This window comes from Thunnus thynnus, unplaced genomic scaffold (assembly GCF_963924715.1).
Source record: "Thunnus thynnus unplaced genomic scaffold, fThuThy2.1 SCAFFOLD_41, whole genome shotgun sequence".
Lineage (NCBI taxonomy): Eukaryota > Metazoa > Chordata > Actinopteri > Scombriformes > Scombridae > Thunnus > Thunnus thynnus.
The window spans coordinates 53,546-66,785 of NW_027095882.1; the positions used below are offsets into that span (position 1 = coordinate 53,546).

The 13,240-nt window shown below is 38.0% G+C and overlaps 1 protein-coding gene across 1 annotated transcript; it reads right to left on the reverse strand.

The window, feature by feature from the left end:
* Positions 1-896: 896 nt before the first annotated feature.
* LOC137178736 (cytochrome P450 2K1-like) lies at positions 897-5,314 on the reverse strand. The gene is made up of 9 exons (XM_067583961.1): positions 5,030-5,314; positions 4,723-4,885; positions 4,574-4,581; positions 3,780-3,963; positions 3,216-3,392; positions 2,698-2,726; positions 2,512-2,653; positions 2,135-2,319; positions 897-902 (listed from the first exon to the last, which is right to left on the reverse strand). The coding sequence occupies exons 1-9, from the start codon at positions 5,237-5,239 to the stop codon at positions 897-899; spliced, it is 1,104 nt and encodes a 367-aa protein (XP_067440062.1). The 5' UTR covers positions 5,240-5,314.
* Between the last annotated feature and the right edge of the window lie 7,926 nt (positions 5,315-13,240).

Genomic DNA, 13,240 nt, shown 5'->3' on the forward strand with positions numbered 1-13,240 from the left:
GTCTGGGAGTGGCTGTAGATGAAAAGTCCCCACCTTCTTTTGAAAAAGTTTCACCAATCACTCCAAGCTCACCTCTTGAGTAGGCATGTTTGAGCAGCTCTGCCATCCAATCACAGGTCTGCTTGATCAAATTGTCAGTCAGGATTAAGCAGTTCAGCACTTAAACTGGATCTAGAAAAATACTGTGAAATTCCAAGATGAAGGAGGTAAAAATAAGGACATTCAAAAGGTTGTTGAGCCATGGAGGATACAGTGCATGTGTGGGTGGAGAAATCTACTGCTTTGCACTCCCTGACTTTTTCCCTCTGACATTTCATTGATAATGATCAACTAGACTATCCCTGTGTTTGTGCTGTACATTGCTTACAGTTGTAGAAGAAAGTCATTTTTACATGGTGAGATTATTTAGCTTGTTAAATTTAGTATTTTTTTCAATTCATGTTTATTATTTCAAGAATATAGTGGTGCAAAAAGATTCAATTAAATATTTCATAGTGATAGTGTGTGTACTTATTATGTAGATGTCAAAATTAGTTTGTACTGTAGCTTGATTTGAAGATTTATCTCAGACTGAGAGGAGCAAAGATAGTTTGTTCTGAGAATATTTTAAATTGAAGGGAAAAACACAGTCTCACAGATTTTCCTTTGCAAATCCACCTTTCAGAGGGAGAAGCAGTTTCAGATTTTACTCCAGCTTGTACCAGGTTAACTGAATCTGTGCCATGTACCTGTGTGCCAGTAGAAGCATTATCAGATACCAGCCTTGATTTAGCAAACACTCCCCTTTTCAACAACTTTTCAACAGCAGAACAATAACAAAGGAAATTTAATCTGTGCCTTGCGTGCATTTAGGAGAACAGAGATGTCAAAGAAACTGGCTAATTAGCTTTTGTACATCAGCCCTGAAGAACAAAACTCAAACAGAATGTTTTTTTTAATAAGACTCAAATAAACTGAGATGCAATCACTTAACACCAAGCTGAGGATTATTTGCACCACAATACAAGTTAGCACATCTGCTGTTATCGCTTGAATCTACTCTTTTTACAGCTCTCCTAATTAATGCTTTCAGTCAAACATGATCAGGAGCAGGTTTAATGTGGCTAAACCTGATTTTATCAATCTACACACGATGAACAAACATTAGGATGTTGTTCAACGGATGACAAAAGATCCTGATAAACCAACTGATAAAATCATAGAATAAAATAAGTTTAAATATAATTTCCTTTATGTCTCCAACAAAAACCCTGATGACAATATGTCCAGATTTTAAGAAAAAGAAAAAAACAGGGACACAAGTAAAAAGGTTGATATTGGAATACAAATGCACTTTTATTGTAATTTTTAATGTCTGTGATGTATCAGCCATTTGAGGAGGCAGGTGCAAATACATTTGCAGTAAATAAATTACATGATTTCTGCAATATACCACACCAGTGACAAATTGTAAAAATGACTGAAAGGAAGAAAAGCAGAAATATATGTATTCTGTAGCAGTCTCACAACAAAGGAGTGCATATATACCTAAATTCCAACAAGCTGTTTAGACTATTGTGTACAGATTAAAATTAACAAATAAAAACATTTACACTAGACACTCTCCCCAGTTGTGTGTGACACCATCAATTTCTCCTAGTACTCTTGAAGGGATGTGGTCTTCACTGATCCTGGTCTTGAGGTTGAGGCTACTCAGCATTAGAGATGCCCACTAAAGCACAGCTGGCTTAAAGGTGTTTAGTCGTACAGTTCAGTGAGAGAGAGAGCTGCATTTTACCTGACTGACAAACTACCTGCATCAAGATCACACCCAAGGAATTTCAAATGATGACACCCAGCAGATAACACTTACTACAGAGTACTTTCACTCCAAAAATCAATCAATCAATTTCATCATAAAAAAATATGAATTTTCAAAATACGAATGTATCTCTCCCATTCACTCTCATCATACAGGACAGAAGTAAGCAGAGGAAACACAGTGGTCCCCTGTATGCAAAAGAGAACAGGTCTATCATATATCGTCTCAGAACCAAAGGACTGTTTTATTAAAGTTTTCGGAAGTGGATATGGAGCATATCCAGCAAAGACAATTTCATGTTGGAAAGTAGTAAAACAGGTATGAACAACTGACCTCTTTGATAAAGTAACCCTGGAAGGTGACGTCTCGGCTGGTTATGTGAGGAAGTGACATGGGGACAATACTGGTGAGTCTCTGTGTCTCATGAATGACGGCATCAGTGTACGGCAGGTTTTTTCGGTCATCTACTCGGATCTGGCGGTTTCCAACCACCCTGCTCAACTCGTCCTGGACCTGGTCTGGAGACACAAACTAAGAATGTTCTTTGCCTGCATTTTTCTGTTCACAAACCTACATGTATTCTATGAGTATATGAGAAGCAAACATATTCCTTTGCCCTTCTGTTCGTCAAGTATTTCAGGCCATTAACTGGTGAAAACATAAATGCACACCTATGAGGAAAGATTCACATGCTTGGTCTCTGTCCTTACCCTGTATTTGTGGATATTTGGCCATAAGCAGCAAACCCCATCTCAGTGTAGTTGCTGTGGTGTCAGTACCAGCAGCAAACAGGTCCATCACTGTAATTATTAAGTTCTTCTCATGGTAGTGAGTGTCTATAATGTGTGAGTCCTAAGAGAAAGAACATCCATCCCATGTATTATTATAAAACAGACCTGTGAAGCATTGTTGTTCCTTTTGTTAGCTGAAAAACACCAAAGTTGTTGTCATACCTCCTCTTTCTGCTTCCGATTCAGAAAACAATCCACCAGTCCCCTGCATATGTGAGGGTTCAGTGTCTCTTTCAGGTGCTTGATTAAATCTTTGACATCTCTGACAGTCATCTCAACATTTTTTAATATCAGCTTCCGGTTTTTTATCCAACTGAGCAGCCGGGGAAACATGTTGTAAAGCTGTGACATAATAGTAAAAACAGTACAGATGATTTAAGAAGATTTAAGTATAAACCAAACAAAAATCCAAACACATACATTTCATGCATGCATGCATGCATGCAAAATTTCATGCAACATATAAAATGGAAATATACATTCTGGATACTTTAACACAAACAGTAAGATTTGTTCTATGTGCCACTCGAGTGTAAAAGCACATATTTCATGATGTATTACATGGAATGATCTCATTACAGACAGATATATATACAACATTTGGATGCTATCTAGTCAAAAACCAAACATTAAGTTTACCCGGACTGGTGCAGAACCATTAATGCGTATGATCTCGTTGGCTCGTCTCACCAAGTTTTTGAATCGAGGGTCACTGTATTCAAACCTGCTTCCATACACGATAGAGGAGATAATATTGGATGTTGCATAATTCACTGGACATGTTGTATCAAATGGTTTCCCTGTAAAAAGAAAGCAAGAAACACTGAAATTTTAAAACACTAAAAAGGTTTCATTGAGTTACACCAAAAGATTTGGTTTCTGATTGACTGACCTGACAACTCAAACATAGTCAGTACATATGGTAACACGCCATGATGATGTTTTAAACTGCAGTCTTCTACAATTCAAAAAAAAACCCCAGCATATCTTTCCCTGTGTAAGTGACCATGACATGAGCACAATAATGCACTCAGAGGTGTGCTGTTATGGAAAATGAAAGATCCAGTAGATGAAATACCACTCTTCCTCATGATGAGGAGCTCTTCATCTCCAACCCATAGAGTATTATTTTTATATATCAGGACACCGTGTCATGTTATTATCACGCACACATATTAACTCCATACCTTTATGCTCGTCAAACATTTGAATCAGATGGCAGCATTCCTCTAAGATTTTATCCTCAGCAACTCTTTTGCCCATCCCAAAGTCTCTCAGGGTGGAGAGAGCGAAACGTCTCATCTCTTTCCAGGATTCTCCATTTGCAAACAGAATTCCTATTAAACATGACACGCAAGTTAGAAGTAATTTCTACTAGTCCAACCCGATTGCCAGAACAAAACGTTGGCATTGAACATTTCTGAAACCCACAACACGTGTAATACGTATTGTATCAACATTTCTACAAATGTAGCATATTAACATTTCTACCCGTTGAATAATGATGGTTTATGGTGTGACAACACTGTGGTTAAGATCTGGTTAGGTTTAGGCACAAAGACCATTTGGTTAGGGTTAGGGAAGGTTCATGGTTAAAATGGGTTAAAATAGAGTAAAAAACCAAAATAAAAACGGCCGATATCTTGCTCAAAACACCCACCCGCTTTTGTCAGTTGAAACTGGAAGGGGGCATTGGTTTCAAGGTGGTCTCGAACCTTGCTCTCCGCTGATTTCCAACTATGGTTAGTAAGAAACTTACTAACCATCCACCGGCCCCTCCTCCTCCTAAGAGGAAAGTCAGCTCATATAAATCACATGTGAACTACGTCACTTTAGAAATGTTGAAATGATGCGTTTTGTTGAAATGTTAATATGATATGTATTACATGTGTTGAAACGTAGATATTCAATGTTTCTGTGGTTTGCAGAAACGTACAGTGCCAACGTTTTATTCTGGCGACCAGGCTGACTAGTCTTATACGTCTAACACTGATCAGAAAAGATTTTTAAAAAGTTAACAAATACAATGTAATTTGTGATTTTACTTGTGCTTTAAATGTTCATGTGTAGTATTTCTTTTTGTGCTAAAATGCAAACATATATTAAAGGTTTAATAAAGGAGGGTCATACCATGACCTTGCATGGTATCATAAAGAATGGGGGAGATGCTTCGATCTCCAAACTCTTCTGCGTAGCTGACCAGAGCCTCTTTGACTGTCTGGTATCCAGCCAACACCACAACTTTCTTAGGTCCAAAGTAAACTGTAAATACAGACCCATATTTTTTTGAAAGCTGGAAGAAAAGAAATGTAATAACATATATCAGAGATAATGTAAGAACATTTATTATTGCAAAATGTATAAATATAAGGACATTCAAATAGATTGCAACATGTTACAAAATAGGTTATGTTCACATTAGGAGTGCTATTCTTACCTCACACAGGGTTTTGTCAGGTCTCTTGAGATCCAGCTGCAACAGGTTGCCAAACAGGGGCAGAGACCTCGGTCCTGGAGGCTCCCTCCCTATTTCCTGGGAGGTGAAACTACTGGAGACAAGACAGAGGACGAGCAGGACAGCAACAGCCCCCAACAGAGTGGTAGGACTGGAGAAGAGGAAGAACACAAAATCCTCCAAAGGAGACATTTTCTCTTCTGTTGATGGTAGTCCTCTGACTGAGCCTGACAGTTAAAGCACAGTGGTGTTTATGCTGACATTTATATCATCATAGAATTTCCCTACACCCACAGGATTACTAATCACCTCCCCGCCTTTTTTGGCTCTGTTTGCACAGAGACGTGAGACATATCTCAAAGGAGAAAAAACTCGAAAGCTTAGTTATAATCAACAACAATTAACATAACTTTTGTAATGTTTCTAAGATGAAGAAAGCAGGACTGAACCCCTGATTTAACATGGTTCTTTACATAATAGCATCTCTGACTCCAGGTACATCTAAGTGTATGTGACCTGTATTGTAGATTAGAAATCCCTGATAGACGCTTCTCATGCAGACTATCACACATTCTTTAAGATGTCTGATTTTCCTGAGCTTTCAGGGCCTTCTGAGTTTAGACCAGTGGTTCCCAACCTTTTGGGCTTGTTAATGCAATTAATATCTCCTTCCGACCCCTTATTGCAGGTTGTATGTTTATGAGCTATGAGGAGCTCAACCTTCTCATATAGTCTTTTGAGGCCTGAAGAAGTAAAATGATCCAGTAGCTTATTAACAGGGAAAAAAACCAAAAAACAGACTAAAGTACAAGTAGACAACATCACTTGAGTAAATAAAATGAGTAACTTTTCATGTGATAGGTCATTGATCAATCAATCAATCAATCAATCAATCTTTATTTATATAGCGCCATATCACAACAGAAGTCATCTCAAGGCACTTTTCACATAGAGCAGGTCAGACCATACTCTTTAATTTACAGAGACCCAACAATTCCCCCATGAGCAGCACTTGGCGACAGCGGTAAGGAAAAACTCCCCTTTAACGGGTAGAAACCTCAAGCAGACCCCGGCTCTTGGTGGGCGGCCATCTGCTTTGACCGGTTGGGTTGAGAGAGAGAAAGAGAGAGGGAAAGGGGGAGGGGGGACAGAAGAAAAACAATGACAACAACAAACAACAACAAGCACAAGCAGCAACAGCCAGGGAAGGATGCCATCAGGACTGTGAAGGACCGCGAAGGTTCGGCCCAGGAGTCAGGTTTTTCTGTGAGATGAGAAAGCACAAAAAACTCCGGGGAAGAAGCAAAGTTAGTGACATGCATTGATGTTACATGAATGCATACAGATGGAGAGGAGGAGGAGGAGAGAGGAGCTCAGTGCATCATGGGAAGTCCCCCAGTAGTCTAGGCCTATAGCAGCATAACTAAGGGCTGATCCAAGGCGAGCCTGGTCGGCCCTAACTATAAGCTTTATCAAAAAGGAAAGTTTTAAGCCTACTCTTAAACATAGAGAGGGTGTCTGCACCCCGGACTGAATCCGGTAGATGGTTCCATAGAAGAGGAGCCTGATAGCTGAAGGCTCTGCCTCCCATTCTACTTTTAAAGACTGTAGGAACCACCAGTAAGCTGCATACTGGGAGCACAGTGTTCTAGTGGGATAATACGGTATTATGAGCTCTTCAAGATATGATGGTGTCTGACCATTAAGGGCTTTGTAAGTTAGGAGAAGGATTTTAAATTCTATTCTAGATTTTACAGGAAGCCAATGCAGCGAAGCTAAAATGGGAGAAATGTGATCTCTTTTTCTAGTTTTAGTCAGAACACGTGCAGCTGCATTCTGGACCAGCTGGAGAGTCTTTAGAGACTTGTTAGGGCAGCCTGATAATAAGGAATTGCAATAATCCAGCCTAGAAGTAACAAATGCGTGAACTAGTTTTTCTGCATCTTTTAGGGACAGGATGTGATTTTTGTGATATTACGTAAGTGAAAAAAGGTAGTCCTTGAGATTTGATTTATGTGGGAGTTAAAGGACATATCCTGATCAAAGATAACTCCCAGATTCCTTACGGTGGTGCTGGAGGCCAGGGTAATGCCATCCAGAGTAGCTTTATCATTAGATAATGTGTTTCAAACACAATAACTTCAGTTTTATCTGAATTTAATAGTAGAAAATTGCAGGTCATCCAGGTCTTTATGTCGTTAAGGCATGTTTGGAGTTTTGTTAACTGATTGGTTTCATCTGGCTTCATTGATAAATATAATTGGGTATCATCTGCGTAACAATAAAAATCTATGGAGTGTTTCCTAATAATATTACCTAAAGGAAGCATATACAAGGTGAATAGAATTGGTCCAAGTACAGAACCTTGTGGAACTCCGTGTCTAACTTTTGCCTTCATGGAGGATTCATCATTAACATGTACAAACTGAAATCGGTCTGATAAATAGGACTTAAACCAGGTTAATGCAGTTCCTTTAATGCCAATTAAATGTTCCAGTCTCTGCAAAAGGATTTGATGGTCAATTGTGTCAAATGCAGCACTAAGATCTAACAGGACAAGTATAGAGACAAATCCTTTGTCCGATGCAGTAAGGAGGTCATTTGTGACTTTCACCAGTGCTGTCTCTGTGCTATGATGCCTCTAAATCCTGACTGAAAATCCTCAAATAAACTATTGTTATGTAGAAAGTCACATAACTGATTAGAGACTGCTTTCTCAAGGATCTTAGAGAGAAATGGAAGGTTAGATATAGGTCTATAATTGGCTAAAACACCTGAATCAAGAGTAGGCTTCTTAAGAAGAGGTTTAATTACAGCTACTTTAAAGGACTGTGGTACATAGCCTGTTACTAAAGACAGATTGATCATATCTAGTAAAGAAGTGCTCACTAAGGGTAAGGCTTCCTTAAGCAGCCTAGTTGGGATGGGATCTAAGAGACAGGTTGATGGTTTAGCTGAACAAATCATTGAAGTTAGTTCAGACAAGTCTACTGGAGAAAAACAGTCCAAATATATGTCAGGATTTACTGCCGTTACCAAGGTTCCTGTGTTTGGGGAGAGAACGGTGCCTGTTGAGGGCAGGAGATGGTTAATTTTGTCTCTAATAGTTAGAATTTTATCATTAAAGAAGCTCATAAAGTCGTTACTACTGAGAGCTATAGGAATACATGGATCAATAGAGTTATGACTCTTTGTCAGCCTGGCCAAAGTGCTGAAAAGGAACCTAGGGCAGTTTTTATTCTCTTCTATTAATGCTGAGTAATAGGCGGCTCTGGCATTACAGAGGGCCTTCCTATATGTTTTAAGACTATCTTGCCAGACTAAGTGAGAATCTTCTACTTTGGTGGAACGCCAAATCCTTTCCAATTTTCGTGATGTTTGCTTTAATTTGCGGGTTTGGGAGTTATACCATGGAGCTAACCTCTTATGTTTTATTATCTTCTTTTTTAAGGGGGCGATGGAGTCGAGTGTTTGTCTTAGTGAGCCTGCAGCACTATCAATAAGATTATCAATTTGGGAGGAACTAAAGTTAACATAAGAGTCCTCTGTAGTATTGAGACATCGCAGTGAATTCAGTACTGACGGAATTGCTTCCTTAAATTTATCTACAGCACTATCAGAGAGACATCTAGTGAGGACATTTTGTCTAATGGTGTGTAATCCAGTAATAGGAATTCAAAAGTTATTAAAAAATGATCTGATAAAATAGGATTTTGTGGAAAAATTATTAAATGTTCAATTTCAATCCCATAACTTAGAACAAGGTCTAGGGTGTGGTTAAGACAGTGAGTGGGATTATTTACACACTGAGAGAAGCCAATTGAGTCTAATAATGAGAGAAATGCAGTGCTGAGACTGTCACTATCAACGTCCACATGAATATTAAAATCACCTACTATAATTACTTTATCTGTACTAAGGACTAAATACAACAAAAACTCTGAGAATTCAGATAGGAATTCAGAGTACGGGCCAGGAGGACGATACACTATAACAAAAAGAACTGGCTGTAAAGTTTTCCAGGTTGGCTGAGAGAGACTAAGAACAAGGCTTTCGAATGAGTTATAATTAAATTTAGGTCTAGGGTTCATGATTAGGCTTGAGTTGAAAATGGCTGCAACTCCTCCTCCTCGGCCAGTGTCTCGAGGAATATGAGTATTAATATGACTGGGGGGAGTGGATTCATTAAGGCTGACATATTCTTCATGACACAGCCAGGTTTCAGTGAGACAAAATAAATCAATATGATGATCTGAAATTAAATCGTTTACTAAAACTGCTTTAAATGAAAGAGATCTAATGTTCAAGAGTCCACATTTAATTATCTTATTTTGTTGTACTATTGCAGCAGTGGTTTTAATTTTTACTAGATTTTCATGAATGACTCTTCTTTTATATACTTTGGATTTAATTGATTTATGTGGTCGGGGGACAGACACAGTCTCTATGTGGTTTTGGGTGGGTAACTGCTTGATCAGTTCATGTCAGAGAAGCAGAGAAAAAACCTGGTCAATGATTGCAGTTATGGAAATCATCAACCTCCTCAATACCATATGGTTAAAAGTTAACAAAGCTGTCGTGTGGGAGGGTGATGGTGGCCTCCCCTCCTTGGGCTCTGTGTGTTTGGCTCCACCCCCCATAGCCATATTAAATTAATTTAATTGATATACACTCAAATAGATATAAATTAATATAAATAGCTAATTATTTAACCCATTTCACTGTTATTGTGGCTGCCTCTGCCGCTACCGCCGCCACAGTACACTATCAAACAAGACTATTATCATTATTACATTATATTGTTGTATTGTTATTATTATCATTACTATTATAATAATTATTGATGCTCTCACTTTTTCTTTCTCCCCCTCCTCTCTCTCTCTTCTTTTCTCACTTTCATTCACTCACCCCCCCCCCTTCCCCTTTCCCACAATCAATCCATATTGCTTAGTTGCTTTCTACATTTACTATCTTTTTCATTGTAATATGATGTTGTCATTGCTGTTGTCATTATTTTTGTTATTTTTTTTCCTTTCCACTATGTCTTGTCAACAGTATCACCAATAAAAAAAAATAAAAAAAATATTTAAAAAAAGTTAACAAAGTACACTTACTAAAGTTTTATTCTTACAATTATGAGGTACATGTACTTTAATGTTTCCATTTTATGCAACAGTGTACTTCTACTCTAATTGTACTCGGAGGGATTTAGTTCCTTCTGTTTCAAAGGGAAACACTGTCCTCGTCATTCTTCTACATTTATCTGACAGCTTGTTGCTGGTTACATTACAGATTAAGATTTTACACACAAAATATATTATCAACAATAAAATTTGATGCATTATTATAGATTATATTAGAAAACTATCCAGCAGGATATAAAGCAGTTAACATGAGCTCCACCTTAAATAGACATTAAGTAAATGTTAGTACATTGTGCTAAAAATACTTCTGCACTTTTATCTAAGCTAAAAATGTAAATACATGACTTTTACTTTTAACAGACTATGTTAAGTGTGGTATTAATAGTCCCCACCAATACCAACAATTAGACAAAGGGTGAAAATAAGGCACTAAGGAGGCCCCATGACTGAGTTTGCCTAGGGCCCCTAAATCACATCCACATCCTGCTTATGAATTATCCTGCTGTGGATCATATTATAATATTTAAAAGGAACCGTACTTATTATTGTAGCACTCGGCTCCTAACACTACTATTTAGTAAGGATTTTAATAATTTTGGACCAGAGGATACCAGATTCGGACAGGAGGTAGAAATGGCTATTTGCAACATTAAATGACCACACAAGACAAGAAGGTGTATTATTTTTGAGAATAAACAACATAAATTAAATAACTTTAAGTTCAGTAAATAGCACATTTTAAGTAACCTTTACAGTAAATGAATTTCTGAGTAAAATGAACTAAATTACTATTTTTATCTTAACCTGGTATTTTTTTTAAAATAAAAACAATATTACATGAATTACAGACCAACAGTGTGAACTTTACACACCATATTCTTATGTCTTCTGTTCTTTAAATCAGATTCACTATACCAATGAAATATAATACCCGACAAAACATAACTTAGTATGTTGCTTCAGTATTAAACAGTTCAGTCGCTTTATGAGCAATTAGATTCTCTGCATGTCACAAGGACGCTGAAGTTGGCATCTGATTCACAGCCTCCGATTGAAATTTTCCAGTCCACCTTAAAAGTGGTACAACGCCTGTAGATGGCGTTATTCAGTCATTTTCGAGCTAATTCATGAAGTGAAAAATTGAACAGTGGGGAAATTAAATGAGAATGATCAGTAGACAGAAATTGTCCTAAATTTTGATAATTTTAACTGTAGCATATTTTTTATACCCTTACTCATGGTAAACTGCTTTTCAGTCTTACTGCTATCTCTACCTATTTGCTGTGGTCTTATCAGCTCAGTATTAAAACGTCTTAACAAACTAATACTCCAGTATGACAGGAGATGTCAAAGGGTATCATAATCCTGAGTTTTAGTGCCTAAACATGCACGAAAAGTTGTTAAACTTTGCACATACATCAGTGGTGGTGAAAAATTTGACATTTTACAGGTCCTGAACATGGGCGTGGCAAAATGGCTCAACAGCGCCCCCTAAACTGTTTCCCCTGTGGTATGTTTCACAGACATGCACAGAAATTGGTACACACATGTATCATTCCCAGATGCACGAAAAAGTCTCTTGGAGCAAAACCACAAACCCAACAGGAAGTCGGCCATTTTGAATTGAGCAGCCATTTTTGGCAATTTGCATGCTTTGTATTTTAACAAACTCCTAGAGATTTCACCCCGCCAACTTCAAATTTTGTCAGTGTCATCTAAAGGCTTTTGTGATAAAAAGATATCAAAATCTTGAGATTTCGCTGAACGCCCTTGCAGTGGTCATGCGGCAAGCTTTGATGTTTCGCCCTGAACAAAGTGTTACAACTTGACTCTGCATGATCAGATCTTTTCCAAATTTCTCCTGCTTGATAAGGGTCCCAGTATGAAAGCAAGTACAGGCTCATATTGAGTCTTATTCATATCACCACCTACTGGCAACAGCAAGTCTTAAGCGGCACTCTTTTGCTAACTACTCCTAGCAGGTTAGCCAGAAACACATAAAATTTGGTCAGCCAAGGTGTGAGACCTTGATAATTATAACTCCTGAAGCTTTTGAGTTTTCATCAAAAACTGTTGCCATGGCAACTCAGTGTTCGCCATAAGGTACAAAGCTGTTTTTAAGGGGCTAGACATGCTTGAAAACTCACAAAACTTTGCACACATATAAGAGGTCTTAAAGTCTGTAAAACCGTATGGGTGGCAGGCATGGGTGTGGCAGAATGGCTCATCAACGCCCCCTCCCCCAATATTTCAACGAAACAGCCTCAGCAGCAGGCAAAATAGTGGACAAAGGAAGTGATGTTTATCTCCTTCTGGCACTGTCTGAAACCAGCTCGAGTTGGAAGACATCTAAATGGCCGTGACAGAAGCCCTTCGATTGCCGCAGCCTGACGTGCGTGGAGGTGCGAGGGCCCGTTCATCGGTACTTGCAGCTTTAATTTACTGGGTTCTTTTTTTTATTAATCTTTACTATTTTAGTATATATTATTTGGTAATTAAAGCAGATATAATCATCCCCCTAGACAATAACAACAGGCTACATCTTGGTATCAATATTTACACCAACTTGTCATAACTTTTTTTTTTTTCTTACTTTCATACCGCAACTTAAAAGTAGAAAAGAAAAATGTATCCTCTGGAACAATGTGCCATTTCAGGTATTGGAATAAATTGTGGAAATTTAGTTTGAGAAAAACTTGTTTTCAGGTCAGGTTGGTTGTGCCTGTTTATATTGTAAACAAATCTGATCCACTAAATCTGTATTGTCACTGTTTTTTCTATAGGGAGCAGAAAGGATATATCACAAAATTGTGAGGGACCTCGCACTTTGGCCCGTCGGGATCATTTTGCTATTTAAAAATGAGGGATATTTCTTACAAGTGTGGTGTGCTTTTATTTTGAAAGTTTGATTGACAGGATGAGAATTTCCTGCAGGGTGAGACATGTCTGTCTTGCTCACACCTGTGGCATCAAAATTATGCAAGTTTTGGGCCCATTCACTTGAATTTCAATTAGTAAATTGAAAACTCTTGATGAGTTTGTGTGTAAA